Below are 17,209 nucleotides of genomic sequence, written 5' to 3' on the forward strand. Positions count from 1 at the left end.
CAACCACGCATGCGCGGGTTGGAGCTGGCTAACCCACGCATGCACGGGTGACACCAGTTATGCGGCGCCGGCCGCGTCATCTATGCGACGCTGCCTTTAAGCGGCGACAAGGCCTGGCGCGTGTAGATGACGCGGCCCCGATCCTAGCCCATTGTTGGGGCCTGAATCGGTCGGAATAGGGGCCGTTTCGCGACGTCGTGAACCTCAACGGTGTTCACGGCGGCGTGGGCACTTCGGCGCGGGAGTGGAGAATCCCGCCCAGGGATTCTCACTCCCTGACTCCTATAGAGACTTAGGTGGGTGCTATTCGGGTCAATCTATATTTTCAAGTTATCCCCCCGGTATAACCCATATCGTCATAGAAGATTTAATCTACTTACCACTTAGTAGCTGGGTCCCGCATTGCTAAGTAAGTAAAGTAGACTTTGTAATAACCACTGTTTCAGGTTAAAACTTTAAGCTATTTTATTTATTATTTTTTTTTCTTTTAAAAGATAAAATAACTGTCTATACAGAAAAATAAAAAGATCTTGCTTCTGGATTCTCCTGGTTGGTTGAAAAGACCTTCAGGTCTACCTTGACAATCTCTCTATCTTTTGGTTTTCTCGTGATGGATTCGCTGTTTCGGTTTTCGTGTTCTATCCTTCCCATGACCGAGGGCAGCTATGAGAGCTGACTCTGCTGGCTGTTACCGATTTTGGGTTTATATTTCCCTTCTAGCAGTTATTAAGTTTATATGACATTATCGTAAAGTAACTTTGTTTTGCTCTTGATTGTTCAATGTACCTTTAATCTTAATTACTTCTAATACGACTATGTATTCATGTTGAGCATGACTTTAGTTCATCGAACTCTGATTACATTTTTTTCCTTTGTAATGTTCAAAAGTGCTTTGATCCGAGAGGGGTTCTGGTTCCTGTCACTTCTAAAGTTGCTTTATTACCAAATAGCGCCCTTAGCTTGTCAGAACTCTGACTCCGATTTGGGATTAACTTGTGCTCTCGTGGACACGTCGTCTCCGGCTTCCCATATTCAACTGGTGTCAGCAAAATTTTACACCTAAACATTTGTCACCTAATTCAACTGAAGATCCTGGCAATTCTTTAATAACTGCTTACTAAAATAATTAACTTCAAAGAAGGTGCAAAATATTGTTTCCCTTCATGTAACTAAAAGTTCAATCTGCTTTAACTTGAAAGACAGCTTGAGCAGTCACAAGCTGTTTTCTTAATGCCTGTTTGATAAAGGCTATCTGCATTTCAAAACCTTCTTTTGCTGCTGTTAACCCTTCGTGGGATTTTTCCCTACATTTGCCCATGTACCCTCAGGTCAGGTTTTGTCAGCCTTCCATGTTTCAAATGACATATTTTCCCATTTTTACTTTACTTGCCGGAACAGAAAATTCACCCCAGCCGAGAGTTTACCCCATCATTTCTTGCCGGGTTTCACCCCTGGTTCCAAAAAAAAAAAGACTAAATGTGAGAGAATTATGATGGGACTCGCAACGGAACAGCTGGTGGGATTCTCACCAGTTTTCCCTCCCGAAATGACACTTGGGGCAAGCTTTTTCCACCGTGTTGCGGCCAGCATCGGTGCCATTATGCTGGGTGTATAGCGAGAGACTCCAAAAACGGGTTTTGTACCGGGTGACGAGACAGCATGCGATACACCCAACCCGCTACACCCGACGCAATCTGGATCATGCCCTCACTGGGCGTGATCCAGATAAGCATATTCAAATGAGTCACTCGGCTTATTTAAATATGCACAGCTGGTTTCGAGGCTGCAGTCTCCTGGTTCCTGGCTCCTGGTATTAACCAGCCCCACCAGCCGCCATGAATTAGTGTTGGTCTCCAGAAACGGAAACCAGACGTGATGGCCAGGGGACTTGGAGGCCGTACTGTTTTGTCACAAAGGACTTTATAAAGAGGTACCCAGTACTTTTCCTGGTTGGTTGAAGGAGCGCACACAAAATATGTGCTTTCAATCTCAAGAATTATTATTCCATAGAATTGTACTAGAACTACCCTGCTTGCAGCGACTGTGATTCAAAATGTTGTGGGTGGCATGGTAGCACAGTGATTAGCACTATTGATTCACAGTGCCCGAGTTCCAGGTTCGATTCCCGGCTTGTGTCACTGTCTGTGCAGAGTCTGCACGTTCTCCCCATGTCGCCGTGGGTTTCCTCCGGGTGCTCCGGTTTCCACAAGTCCCGGAAAATGTGCTTGTCAGGTGAATTGGAGATTCTGAATTCTCCCTCAGTGTACCCGAACAAGCGCCGGGATGTGGCGACTAGGGGATTTTCACAGTAACTTTATTGCAGAGTTAATGTAACCCTACTTGTGAGAATAAATATTATTATTATTATTATGTACTTCCATAGAATCCCTACAGTGCAGAAGGAGACCATCTGGCCCATCGAGAGTGCATCAACCCTCCGAAAGAGCACTCTAACTAGGCCCATAACCCCGCCCTAACCCTCAACCCCCAACATTGATCATGGCCAATCCACTGAACCTGCACAGCTTTGGACATTTGTATCATTATTCTTAGACCTAAGTTGAGCAATGAACCTCTTTAAGTCTTTGTGGGTCATTTTAATCTTAAACTGTACCAATAAATAAATTAAAAACCTGTGTTATGCAATCACTTTAGTCATAAGATTTGGCGCTGCCAGTCTCACTTCCTTGCCCATGACCGACCTCCACCCCAGCGACCTCCCTTTCCTCCGGGCCACCGACCACATCCAGGGCCCTCTGCTCTGCCATGGTCAGTGGCCGCAGTTCCGGGAGTCCCCATCCAGTTTTCTCCCGCTCCCGGTGGTTATGAGCGGCGTTCTCCTGGTGGGGGGAAATGAAAATGACATTGTTGGACAGTCCGAACGCATGCAGCCCAGGGGGTGGGTAGCTGGTGGCCTCAGTGACCAGGGCACTCGGTCATGGTGGCCGGTGTGGGTGCCGGCATGTGGTGCAGGGTGAGGGTTCGGCTGCCCTCCGTGTTGTGGGGGGGAAGGGGGTGGGGCTTGGGTTATGGGTATGTGGGAAGTGGTAAGTGCCAGGAGCATAGTGCTGCCTACTCACCCTGGCCGCCCTGACGAGGTCGTGCAGTTTTTTACGGCACTGCTGGCCAGTCTGGACAGTGTTGCTGATGGCGCTGACCACCTCTGCCACCAGCGCCCAGGCACGGTGAATGGCGGCGGCTGGCAGCCTCCTTCCCAGGTCGGGGTACAGAGTCAACCGTCTCTCCTCCACCGTGTCCAGGAGGGTCTCCAGCTCGGTGTCCATGAATCTCAGGGCCTCTCTTCCCACTGCCATCTTGTTGGCTGGGATGGTGTGTGTGGGGTGCAATGTGTGTAAATGCAGCTGCAGCTTGTCAGCTTCTTGAGTGTCAATTGCGAATCTGGCACTGTTTCTCATTGGAATCGATTGTGTTCCATGTGGCGCCGGTGCTAGCCCCTTAACAGTAGTGGAATCAGTCCAGGTGCGGCGCTAGTTTTGCTGTCATGGAAATCCACGAATCTTGTGCCGGCCTCAACACTTAGTCTCAGGAATGGAGAATCCCGCTGAATGAGTTTCATCTTCCTCGAATAGAAAACATCTTTGATTCAGGTCTCAGTAACCTCCTTACTCTGTCTTTCTTTCTGTAGGCTTATGATCGGACAACACAACCTGAGCAATCTCAGTATTTACTAAGGTAGGATTGTATAAGATACTTAAGAGACCAAATCTATTTTTCAAAATAGCCGCTGGCTGGAGATTATTATTGTGTTTTGTTAAATGATGACTAAGTATAAATTATTTTAATTTCTGAATTGTCAGCAATTCAAAGGGCCGATTCTGCCTGATTTCTGTAAAGAGAAATGACAATTATGCACTCTTCTAGTGAAATGTACCTGGGGCGGGATTCTCTGACCCGCCGGGGGTCAGCGTGAATCCTGTCCCCGCCGGCCGCAGAATTCTCCGGCCCCCCAAAAATCCCCCCGTCGTGAATCGCGCCACCCGCCTTGGAGAATGGCGAGGACCAGCGTGACTCAATGGGCCTCGGGGCCCGAATTCTACGACCCGCGATGGGCCGAGCGGCTGCCCGTTTTAGGCCCCTCCCGCCGGCGTAAATTAAGGTAGGTACTTACCGGCGGGACCCGGCTCCACGGGCGGCCTCCGGGGTCCTCGGGGGGGGGGGGGGGGGGGGGGGGGGATCTGGCTCTGGTGGGTGCCCCCGCAGTGGCCTGGCCCGCGATCAGAGCCCACCAATCCACGGGCGGGCCTGTGCCGTGGGGGCACTCTATTCATCCACGTCGGCCGCTGTATCAGTCCGCGATGGCCGACGCGGAGATGAACCCCTCAGCGCATGCGCTGGGATGATGCCAGCACACGCTGGCGCTCCCGCGCATGGGCCAACTCGCGCCGGCCGGCGGGGGCCCTTTGGCATTGGTTTGCGTGGCGCCAAGCCCTTTCCCCGCCGGCCGGCGTGGCGCAAAGCACTCCGGCGCCAGCCTAGCCCCTGAAGGTGCGGTGGCCTTCGAGGTGGCCTGACGCCGGAGTGGTTCACGCCACTCCTTCGCGCTGGAGTTGCCCGCCCCGGTTCGCGGAGAATCCCGCCCCTTAGGTTTCAAAAAGGTTGAGCTTGCCCACATTTCCTGCCTGAGACTGATAAAAAGGGACTGATAAAGGGAAACCCTATCTTCAGTCAGTCTCTATTTTTGGGTTGCTTCTGCATTGCCTGGTCCCTCAACCTTCTCAACCCACATGAGCTAAGCATAACAGCTGGTTATGAACCTGTGGAGATTCATGTACAATGTCACCAACGTGAGCCTTGAGCATGCAAATCTGTGTGGCATATACTTGCTTGTTTATAGCTGTATGTGTGTATACTACTAGATTTATTTACATGATAGGGATGAGGGTAACCCTGGTCTTAAGGTGCTAAACTGGGAAACAGCAAATTCCAATAACATTATGTGGTGAATGTATTGCTGCCACAATTCACCACTATTGTATTGTGTTATTTTGATGCCCTTGTGGGCTCCACCTGTGGCTCCACCCCCTCGGGGGTGGTATATAGATCTGCAGCCTTTAGGCGGCACTCAGTACAGAGCAGTCGCAGGCAGGCACAGATCTAGCTTATTAAAACCACTGTTCACTTCTACTAATCGTCTCGTGTGAATTGATGGTCGCATCAATTTAATAAGCTAAGATATCGCAATGGAAGCTGCCCTCAAACCTGATCGACTGGAACTCGACCCACAGGCAGCTGAAGCAAAAGGAATCTTTTCACACTGGCTCCGCTGCTTTGAGGCCTACCTCGCCGCCTCCTCCTCGCCCGCCATCACCGAGGCACAGAAGCTGAGTCTCCTCCACGCCCAGGTGAGCCACAGAATCTCTGTACTAATGGAAGACGCGACCACGTACGCAGACGCGGTCGCGATCCTGAAAAGACATTATGTGAGGCCGGTGAACGAAGTGTTCGCGTGGCATCTCCTCACCACACGTCGTCAACGCCCCGGGGAATCGCTGGAGGAATATCTACGCGACCTGAGGTACTCGCTCAAAACTGCAACTACAAGGACGTCACGGCCTCGCAGCACATGGAACTCGCCATCCGGGACACCTATGTGGCTGGAGTCCGGTCCAACTATGTCAGACAGCGCCTGCTCGAAAAGGGCGCCCTTGAGGTAGCCTTCCAGAGCCTAAATGCTTTCCCCTCCGACCACATGATTTCCTCGTGGGCGGCGGAGACGCAACCATCACCCGGCCCGAGGGTGTCCCAGGCCTGTGTCGCGCGGCTGCCCACCCAACCCAGGGGGCCGCCTTGCTATTTCTGCGGTCAGAACCAGCATCCCAGGCAGCGTTGCCCAGCTCGGAACGCGACCTGCAGCGACTGCGGCAAGAAAGGACATTTTGCCAAAGTCTGCTTGGCCCGACCCAAAGTTCCAAAATCGCAGGCCCGACTCACAGGCGCGCAGACCCCGCAGCGTGGCTGCGTGTCCGACACGTGCGACCGATGGGGGCCGCCATCTTGGGACCACCCCGCTACCACCGACCACGCTGGCTACCCGCAGCTTGGCGCTGACACTCTCGACCAGTCACAGCCCAAGCACCTCAAGATCTCCATGATGACCGTCCGGGTCAATGGGCACGAAACACCCTGTCTCTTTGACTCTGGGAGCACGGAGAGCTTCATCCATCTGGACAGGGTAAGGCGCTGTTCCCTCCAGATTTCCCCTACACCCCAAACAATCTCCCTTGCGTCCGGATTACATTCAGTGCAGATCTGGGGGTACTGTGTCATGAACCTCGCGATACAGGGCGCCGAGAATGCTGATTTTAAACTCTATGTCCTCCCCCATCTCTGCGCTCCTCTCTTGTTAGGACTGGATTTCCAGTGCAACCTCAGAAGCCTGACCCTGAAGTTCAACGGACCCCTACCCCCTCTCACCGTATGTAGCCGCGCGACCCTTAAGGTCGCCCCTCCCTCGCTCTTCGCGAACCTCACCTCCGACTGTAAACCCGTCGCCACCAGGAGCAGGCGGTACAGTGCCCAGGACAGGGCTTTTATCAAGTCAGAGGTCCAGCGGCTCTTGAGGGAGGTGATCATCGAGGCCAGTAATAGCCCCTGGAGAGCCCAAGTGGTGGTCATCAGGACCGGGGAAAAGAACCGAATGGTTGTAGACTACAGCCAGACCATAAATCGTTACACACAACTTGATGCGTACCCCCTTCCCTGCATAGCGGACATGGTTAATCAGATTGCACACTACTGGATTTTCTCCACGGTAGATCAGAAGTCTTTATACCACCAGCTTCTGATCCGCCCGGAAGACCGCCACTACACTGCCTTTGAGGCAGACGGCCGCCTCTTCCACTTCCTCAGGGTCCCCTTCGGCGTCACCAATGGGGTCTCGGTATTCCAAAGAACGATGGACCGAATGGTTGACCAGTACGGGCTGCGGGCCACGTTCCCGTACTTGGATAACGTCACCATCTGCGGCCATGATCAGCAGGACCACGACGCTAACCTTCCGAAGTTCCTTCAAACCGCCCAATACCTTAATCTCACTTACAACAGGGAAAATTGCGTTTTCCGCACAACCCGACTAGCCATCCTCGGCTATGTCGTGGAAAACGGAGTCCTAGGGCCCGACCCCAACCGCATGCGCCCCCTCCTGCAACTTCCCCATCCCCACTGCCCCAAGGCCCTGAAAAGACTCCTGGGGTTCTTTTCATATTATGCACAGTGGGTCCCCAACTATGCGGACAAAGCCCGCCCACTTATCAAAGCCACCATCTTTCCCCTGATGACTGAGGCCCGCCTGGCCTTCAGCCGTATCAAGGCAGACATTACCATGGCCGCGATGCACGCGGTGGACGAGTCCATCCCCTTCCAGGTGGAGAGCGACGCGTCGAATGTCGCCCTGGCTGCTACCCTTAACCAGGCAGGCAGGCCCGCGACTTTCTTTTCCCGTACCCTCAACGCCTCCGAGATTCGACACTCCTCTGTCGAAAAGGAAGCTCAAGCCATTGCGGAAGCTGTGCGGCATTGGAGGCACTACCTCGTCACCGACCAACGATCGGTAGCCTTTATGTTCGACAATACACAGCGGGGCAAGATCAAGAATGATAAAATCTAGAGGTGGAGAATCGAACTCTCCACCTATAATTACGATATCGTGTATCGTCCTGGGAAGCTCAATGAGCCCCCAGATGCCCTGTCCCGCGGCACATGCGCCAGCACGCAAGATGACCGACTTCGGGCCATCCACAATGACCTCTGTCACCCGGGGGTCACCCGGCTTCTCCCCTTCATCAAGGCCCGCAACTGATGTGTTGGGTATGCCAGGTCTGCGAGGACTGTGTTCATTGCAGCAGTGAGACAGACAGGCTTCCAACACTTGAAGAAATGCAACTCGATTTTATTGAACTCTTAACTATCATACATACTTTAACTGTGGGTTGACATTATGCTGACTTGACTGGAGACCTGAGGTTAACCTGACCAGACTATCTTAGTACCACATGGTGTATGTTCTAGTTGCTGCTCACGGGCTCTGACTGTCTCAGAGGCTGGATCCCAAGAGAGTGGGAAAACTAGTGCCCTCTGGCTTTATAGTGGTTGTGTCCTGTCTGGTGATTGGCTGCTGTGTTCTGTGTGTTCACTGGTCATCCTGTGTGTCAATCACTGCGTGTCTGTGCACCATCATATACCTGCGTGTATATTATGACATCTCCCTTTTTTTTTACTTATTTAAAAAAATATGTGTAGGTTAATAAATAGTGTGTGTATACAGGAGCCGGACTATATACAAAGTATGTTAACGTATTTACATGGGAAGGTGTCTAGTGCAGATAGAAGGCAGATAACAAATTAGGAAGAAACAATATACAGATGTGTAAACGGATCACAAGGTAATGCAACATTCAGTCTATAAATTCAGTCTCTGTGGCGGGCGACGAATTCTGGTTGACCGCCTCAAGGGTGGGTCAGGGGCCGCCTGCACTTGAACGGGCGGAACTGCCGCCCATGTAGAGGTCGGTAAAAGAACTGGCAGATCGGTGGCTTCGTGGAAGGGCCCCCTGAGGAACCAGCATGCGAGGCGGGACATCACGTTCAGGTGGCGGGCGTGGAAGTAGCCGCAATGCCCGCCTATTACGCCGAAGAAAGGAGCCATCATGCATGCGAACGAGGAACGATCTCGGGGCCACTTGCTTAACCACCTCAGCCGTGGCAGACCAGCCACCGTCAGGTAGCTGAACACAAACTCGGTCAGCAGGAGCCAGAGCAGGGAGATCTGTGCCGTGGGCGTCGTACGCCGACTTGCATTGATCCCGAGAATGTTGCATCCTCTGCTGGACTGGAAAATTGTCAAGGTCCGGGATGTGGATAGCTGGCACCGTCATCTGTAGTGTGCGGTTCATTAGCAGCTGTGCTGGGGACAGGCCAGCGGACAAAGGAGTCGCCCTGTAGGCTAACAGCGCCAGGTTAAAACCCGAACCCGAGTCAGCAGCTTTGCACAACAGTCTTTTAACAATGTGGACCCCCTTTTCAGCCTTCCCATTCGACTGGGGGTAGTGGGGGCTTGAAGTGATGTGCGTAAAGTTGTACAGCCGGGCAAAATCCGTCCACTCCTGGCTGAAGAAACAAGGGCCATTATCAGTCATCACTGTAAGTGGAATGCCATGAAGGGCAAAAGTCTCTTTGCATGCCTTGATGACCGTTGCTGATGTGAGGTCAGTCAGTCTGACCACCTCGGGGTAGTTGGAAAAGTAGTCCGCGAGGAGGACATAGTCTCGGCCCTTTGCATGAAAGAGGTCAATACCAACTTTGGACCATGGAGAGGACACCAGTTCATTAAATGAAATGAAATGAAATGGAAAAAAAATGAAATGAAATGAAAATGAAAATCGCTTATTGTCACAAGTAGGCTTCAAATGAAGTTACTGTGAAAAGCCCCTAGTCGCCACATTCCGGCGCCTGTTCGGGGAGGCTGGTACGGGAATTGAACCGTGCTGCTGGCCTGCCTTGGTCTGCTTTCAAAGCCAGCGATTTAGCCCTGTGCTAAACAGCCCCTGTCGAGTCTCTTTGGGCTGAACCGGCTGGAGCCTTTGACACGCTGGGCAATTGAGGACCGTGTTGGCGATATCCTGACTGATGCCTGGCCAATATACTGCCTCTCGGGCTCGACGGTGACACCTTTCGACCCCCAGGTGACCCTCGTGGATTTGGCCGAGCACCAGCTCTCGCATTCTCTGTGGGATTACTCCCTGTCCAGCTTCATTAATATGCCGTTCACTACCGCTAGATCGTCCTTTATATTATAAAACTGGGGGCACTGCCCCTTCTGCCAACCATCCGTGAGATGTCGCATTACCCGCTGGAGTAAAGGATCCCTTGCCGTCTCCTGACGAATTTGCACGACCCTTTCATCAGTGGCCGGAAAGTTGGATGCACAAAACTTTACCTGAGCGCCCATCTGACAGACAAAGTCCGACTGCTCACACGGCGTGGTGATGGATCTGGAGAGTATGTCAGTCACAATGAGCTCTTTGCCCGGGGTGTAGACCAGGTCGAAATCGTAGCAGCGGAGTTTGAGGAGGATACGTTGTAGCCGTGGCGTCATATCATTGAGGTCTTTTTGGATGATGTGAACCAATAACCTGTGGTCTGTCTCGACCGTGAATTTGGGGAGTTCATACATGTAATCATGGAATTTGTCAATCCCTGTGAGGAGGCCCAGGCATTCTTTTTCAATCTGAACGTATCGTTGCTCAGTAGGTGTCATGGCTCTAGAGGCATATGCGACTGGGGCCCAGGAGGAGGATTTGTCCCGCTGGAGGAGTACTGCCCCAATGCCAGCCTGGTTCGCGTCGGTGGAGATCTTCGTCTCCTTGGCGGAGTTGCAAAACGCCAGTACCGGGGCCTTGGTGAGTTTGCTCTGAGCTCACGCCATTCTTGCTCATGAGCGGGGAGCCACTGGAAATCCGTAGTTTTTTTGACAAGATTGCGGAGAGCTGTGGTGTGTTATGCAAAGTTGGGGATAAATTTCCCAAGGAAATTGACCATCCCTAGGAAGCGGAGCACTGCCTTCTTGTCCTCCGGGGTCTTCATGGCGTTGATCGCCGACACCTTGTCTGCACCTGGCTGCACACCGAACTGCAAAATATGGTCGCCAAGGAACTTTATTTCTGCTTGACCGAATGAGCATTTGGCTCTATAGAGTCGGCGGCCATGCTCGTGGACCCTGTGGAACACTCGCTTGAGGCGATCGATGTCCTCCTGAGGAGTTGTGGACAAGATAATAATATCATCGACGTACACTCGCACCCCCTCGATGCCCTCCATCATTTGCTACATTATGCGGTGGAACATCTCCGAGGCGGAGGTGATGCCAAAGGGCATCCGGTTGTAACAGTAGCGACCGAACGGGGTGTTAAATGTACACAACTTTCGACTGGACGCGTCCAGCTGTATTTGCCAAAACCCCTTGGAGGCATCCAGCTTCGTGAAAAGCTCGGCGTGAGCCATTTCGCTGGTGAGCTCTTCTCGTTTAGGTGTAGGGTAGTGTTCCCTCATGATGTTACGGGTAAAATCTTTGGGGTCGAGCCAAATGCAATGTTCCCCTGACAGTTTTTTGACACAGACCAGGAGCTAACCCAGTCCGTAGGTTCAGTGACCTTAGAAATGATGCCCTGGTCCTGGAGGTCTTGCAGCTGCTGCTTGAGGCGGTCCTTGAGGGGTGCCGGCACCCGACGCGGTGCATGAACCACAGGTGTGGCATTCGGCTTCAGTATCTTGTATCGGTAAGGTAGTGTACCCATACCTTCGAAGACGCTGTGGTATTGTGCTATGATGTCATCTAATTGGGCTTGGAAGTTGACATCTGGCGAGGCCGTTGCCTCTGCGGACGACATGATGTGAACCCGCTGCACAAGATTCAGGATTTTGCAGGCCCGGGCACCGAGCAGGGAAGCTCTGTTGGTTCCTACAATTTCAAAACGCAGGGTTGCTTTTGAAGAACGATGGGATACCTCAAGCTGGCATGAGCCACTGGCAGCAATGGCATTGCCATTGTAGTCAAGGAGCTGGCAGGCCGGTGGAAGAATGCTTGGCTTGACGCGGATGGTGTCAGGGTCAGACTTTGAAATGAAGTTCGCTGAAGCGCCGGTGTCCAGCCTGAAGCGTATGCGAGCCTCGTTGACTGTAAGTGTGGCACACCACTCGTCGTCCGGATCAATGCTCATCACTGGGAGTTGTTTTACCTTCTTCGCTGAAAGCATCGTATGCTTGGTGATGATGCCCACCCGGAATGGGGATGTAAGGCCCTCAGTGTCGGAATCTGGAACCATGTCGGAGTCTGCAACGGGTTGCTGTACTGACCGGACGTTCCTGCACTGAACTGGGATCGCTGTGTATTGGGCAGTTGAGCAGATCTGCACAGGGCTGCGTAGTGGCCAAGCTTGCCACAGTGGAGACAGCGTCGAGATTTTGCGGGACATTGCCGCTTTAAATGGGCGGAGCCACAGTTGTTGCACGTCATGGCGCCGAAGTCAGGACGCTCCGTGCCCCAACGCGCATGCGCGGTGCGGTCGAATGATGTGCGCACCTGCGCAGTTCGGTCATCGGCCTCGCCGTCCCCTTGGTTGTGGTGCACACGCGCAGGAGGCCAGGAAAAGCGCGCGAAATGGCCGCCCTTATCCAGACTCAGGCCCTGGAGCTGTTTTACGGCCTGAACCTGCTCCGCATCGTGGGGCCTTGCAGCACCATCTCTACCGCCTTGATATGGGAGTATCACGTGTTATTAGCGTGCACGTGGAGGACGCAGGTTTCGATGGCGATGGTAAGGGTGAGCTGTTTAACTTTAAGGAGCTGCTGGTGAAGAGGTTCGGAGTGGACCCCGAAAACGATCTGGTCGCGGATCGTGGAGTCGGAAGTGGAGCCGTAGTTGCAGGACTGCGCGAGGATACGGAGATGGGTTTAGAAGGACTGAAAAGGTTCATCCTTACCCTGAAGCCTCTGCTGGAACACATAGCGTTCAAAGCTCTCGTTGACTTCGATGTCCATGTTACCGGATGGCTGATCGCTGGTCAAAGGCAGACTATCTCAAGGTAGGTCCGTCAAACACGAGCATGACTCACTGGTACATAATGTGTTGGGTATGCCGGGTCTGCGAGGACTGCGTTTACTGCAGCAGTGAGAGAGACAGGCTTCCAACACTGGAAGAAATGCAACTCGATTTTATTGAACACTTAACTATGATACATACTTTAACTGTGGGTTGACACTATGCTGACTTGACTGGAGACCTGAGGCTAACCTGACGAGACTATCTTACTACCACATGGTGTATGTTCTATTTGCTGCTCATGGGCTCTGACTGTCTCAGAGGCTGAATCCCAAGAGAGCGGGAAAACTAGTGCCCTCTGGCTTTATAGTGGTTGTGTCCTGTCTGGTGATTGGCTGCTGTGTTCCGTGTGTTCACTGGTCATCCTGTGTGTCAATCACTGCCAGTCTGTGCACCATCATATACCTGCGTGTATATTATGACAGCAATCTGCCCTACTCCACCGAGGAGGTCAGGGCCGTGACCAGGGACTGCCCAGTCTGCGTGGAGTGCAAGTCGCACTTCTATCGGCCAGACAAGGCCCACCTGGTGAAGGCATCCCGCCCCTTTGAGCGCCTCAGCGTCGATTTCAAAGGGCCCCTCCCCTCCACTGATCGCAACGTGTATTTTCTTCACGTCGTTGACGAGTACTCCTGCTTCCCCTTTGCCATCCCATGCCCCAACATGACCGCGGCCACTGTCACTAAGCCCCTGCACAGCATCTTCACCCTGTTCGGTTTCCCCACTTATGTCCACAGTGACCCTGGCTCCTCAATTATGAGCGATGAGCTGCGTCAGTATCTGCTTGGTAAGGGCATTGCGTCGAGCAGGACTACCAACTACAACCCCCGGGGAAACGGACAGGTGGAGAGGGAGAACGCGACGGTCTGGAAGGCCGTCCTTCTGGCCCTTTGGTCTAGAAGTCTGCCAGTTTCCCGCTGGCAGGAGGTCCTCCCCAACGCGCTCCACTCCATTCAGTCGCTCCCCTGCACAGCCACGAACGAGACCCCTCACGACCGTCTATTTGTCTTCCCCAGAAAATCCACCTCCGGGGTCTCGCTTCCGTCCTGGCTGACAGCACCGGGGCCTGTCCTCCTCCGAAAGCACGTGAGGAGCCATAGGTCCGACCCCCTGGTCGAGAGGGTCCAGCTCCTACATGCCACCCCTCAGTATGCGTACGTGGCGCACCGCGACGGCCGAAAAGATACAGTCTCCTTCCGGGATCTGGCACCCGCCGGTTCTCCAGCGACCATCACATACGCCTACACCGAACACCGCCCCCGCCCCTACATGGCCTACACCCCCCCCTCCTCCCATCGCCGACCCACCGTGATGAATCTCCAGACGACACGCTCCCGGAGTCAACGAGCCCAACACCCGATCAAGGCGCCGGACAGACTCGATCTGTGAGCCCACTTCACCCCCGTTGGACTTCAGTTTTTTAACAGGGTGTGAATGTGGTGAACGTATTGCTGCGACAATTCACCACTGTATTGTATTGTATTATGTTGATGCCCTTGTGGGCTCTGCCTGTGGCTCCGCCCCCTTGGGGGTGGTATATAGATCTGCAGCCTGTAGGCGGCACTCAGTACAGAGCAGTCGCAGGCAGGCACAGATCTAGCTTATTAAAACCACTGTTCACTTCTAGTAATCGTCTCGTGTGAATTGATGGTTGCATCACATTAGACAGGAATTGAAATCTGGATTGGGTGCAGCTGTTGCAGAGTAAATCAACATCGGACATGTGGGAGTCTTTCAAGCGACAGTTGATTAGGATTCAGGAAAGTCACGTTAAGTATGGGAAATTTAGGGAGCCTTGGATAACGAGGGATATTGTGAACCTCGTCAAAAAGAAAAAGGAGATTTTTATATGGTCTAGAAGGGTGGGGACAGTCGAAACCCTTGAGGAGTATAAAGAAAGTAGGAAGGTACTTAAGCGGGAAATTAAAAGGGCTAGGAGGGGGTCATGAAAATTCCTTGGCAAGTAGGATTAAGGTGAATCCCAAAGTTTTTATTGTAAAAAGCAAGAGGATGGCCAGGGAAAGGATTGGACCACTTAAGGACAGCGAGGGGAATCTATGTGTTGAGCCAGAGGAAATGGGCGAGGTACTAAATGAGTACGTTGCATCAGTGGTCACCAAAGAAAAATACTTTGTTGGAAGATGGTTCTTGGGTAGGGTGTGTGGTCAGTCTGGGTCATGTTGACATCGAAAAGGAGGAGGTATTGGGTCTTTTAAAAGATATTAAGTTAGATACGTCTCCTGGGCCTGATGGGATTTACCCCAGAATACTGAGGGAAGCAAGGGATGAAATTGCTGGGGTCTTGACTGACATCTTTGTATCCTCATTGGCTACAGGTGAGATTCCAGAGAATAGCTAATGTGGTACCGCTATTTAAGAAAGGTAGCAGGGATAATCCTGAAAACTATAGGCCGGTGAGCCTCACGTCGGGAGTAGGTAAATTATTGGAGAGAATTCTCTGGATAGGATTTATACCTATTTGGAAACAAATGGACTCATTAGCGATAGACAGCATAGTTTTGTGAAGGGGAGGTCGTGCCTCACTGATTTGATCAAGTTTTTTGAGGAGGTGACAAAGATGATTGATATGGGGAGGGAGTGGATGTTATTTATATGGACTTCAGTAAAGCCTTTGACAAGGTGCCTCATGGCAGACTGGTACAAAAGGTGAAGGGACACAGGATCAGAGGTGAGGTGGCAAGATGGATACGGAACTGGCTCAGTCACAGAAGGCAAAGGATAGCAGTAGAAGGGTGTTTTTCTGACTGGAAGGTTGTGACTAGTGGTGTTCCACAGGCATCGATGCTTGGGCCTCTGTTGTTTGTAGTGTACATAAACAACGTGGAGGAAATGTAGTTGGTCTGATTATTAAGTTCGCAGATGACATCAAGGTTCATGGAGTGGCAGATAGTGTTGAGGGTTGTCAGAGGATACAGCGGGACATAGATAGGTTGGATAGAACGGCCTCCCCACCGACTGTGGCGGCGCTGGACACAGTCTTCAGCTGCCACTTCAGGTTTATGAAAAATGAGAGGACACACGACCAACGCTGTTGGGAAGTTGGCCCATCGGGGCGGAGCATCAGGGGAGGGCCTCAGGTGACGTCCTGAGGCTGTCCCAATGGGTGCGCCGTACGCCTCGAGTCCGCCGTTTTTGAGGGGGCAGAGTATCGGAAAAACGGCGCCGTCGCTCGATTTTGCCGTAAAAATTGATTCTTCGGACGCGATATCGGCAATCGGAGAATCCCGCCCCCTGTTCTCCCGCTGGAGGTGATCTGCAACTGGCTAACGACCCCCCTGGGAGTGCAAGCCGGCAAGCAATTCAGTATTCCCCGGCATGCAAATTTATACATGGCATGAAATGTGAGGGATTCCCGACGGAATCCAGTTATCGGGTCGCCTTTTTGAGCGAGCGACCCTATAGCGAGGTCCTGCGGCTAGCCCCCCATGCCCGCACCATAAACCAGCCCCGAACCTCCGAACCCCACACCCCACACTGGCCCCCGCACCCCCCGGATTACCTGGGTGCCCCCATTCCCAAGATTGGGGATGACCCGATCTGCCCCCACCCCAAGAAACCCTGTAACAGGGAGTACCCCTCCAGGAACCCCTATAATAGGGAGACACCCCACAGGGACCCCTGAAGTACAGAGACCCCCCGCGGACTCTTGGAATAGGGAAACACCCCCCAGGGACATGGGGAGAGAACGTGCAAACTCTGACAGTCACCCGAGGCTGGAATTGAACCTGGGTCCCTGGAGCTGTGAGGCAGCAGTGCTAACCACTGTACCACCGTGCTGCCCCGTCAAGGGCGGATATGTCATGCGCGCACATGGACATTGTTGACAGTGTGTTGCAGAGCTTGTCCCATTCACACAGTGTCATGGCTGAGGCCATGAGGGGACGACGAGGCATCCATGGCAGATGAGGGAAGTCAAGGACAACATTAAAGCAAAAGAAAAAGCATACAAGTGGCGAGGATTAGATGGAAACCAGAGGATTGTGAAGCCTTTAAAAGCGAGCAGAGAACAACTAAAAAAAGCAATAAGTGGGGGAGAAGATGAAATATGAGTGTAAGCTGGCTAGTAATATAAAAGATACTGTGGGGCTCTGGCTCCCGAGGGAGGTTTCGGGCTTGGGAGAATTCTGTCCGAATAGGGATCCGTTCAGACTGTAGTCCACCGCACACCTGCTCTTCCTCAAGACTACGAGTGCGGTCAGGTCCGAGCATGACCGCTTTAAGGTCACAGACGGCATCGACTGTGAGCTGGACGCCCATCGGCGCTTGATATCCCAATTCACAGGGTGTCATCCAACCCACTCCTCCGCTATCCAACACGTCACGACCCTGGTCACCTGACAGCCATAGCCCTCTGCTTAACCAGCCATTAGAAATGGTACTGGTAGAGGTGCGGATTCCTGAGTAGTGACTCCCTGACGACAGACACTACTTCTGACGGAGGTGAGTTGTGGTGCGAGGCGACCATGTTCCAAACTTTGAGCAGATGATGGTAAAAGACGGGCAGCGCCTGGAGAGAATAACGAAGACTCCTCAGGTCTAGGAACAGAAGCTACACATCATAGTTCAGGCCGT

At 52.6% G+C, this 17,209-nt stretch overlaps 1 protein-coding gene across 1 annotated transcript in view; it reads left to right on the forward strand.

Moving 5' to 3' along the window:
- The window catches only part of LOC140429276 (uncharacterized), a 90,742-nt gene that overhangs the window by 45,049 nt on the left and 28,484 nt on the right, over positions 1-17,209 (forward strand). Inside the window, exon 5 of the mRNA XM_072516067.1 lies at positions 3,647-3,693. Within this exon, the coding sequence (XP_072372168.1) occupies positions 3,647-3,693 (47 nt within the window). The remainder of the gene's footprint in view (positions 1-3,646; positions 3,694-17,209) is intronic.

Source organism: Scyliorhinus torazame, chromosome 9, assembly GCF_047496885.1.
Source record: "Scyliorhinus torazame isolate Kashiwa2021f chromosome 9, sScyTor2.1, whole genome shotgun sequence".
Lineage (NCBI taxonomy): Eukaryota > Metazoa > Chordata > Chondrichthyes > Carcharhiniformes > Scyliorhinidae > Scyliorhinus > Scyliorhinus torazame.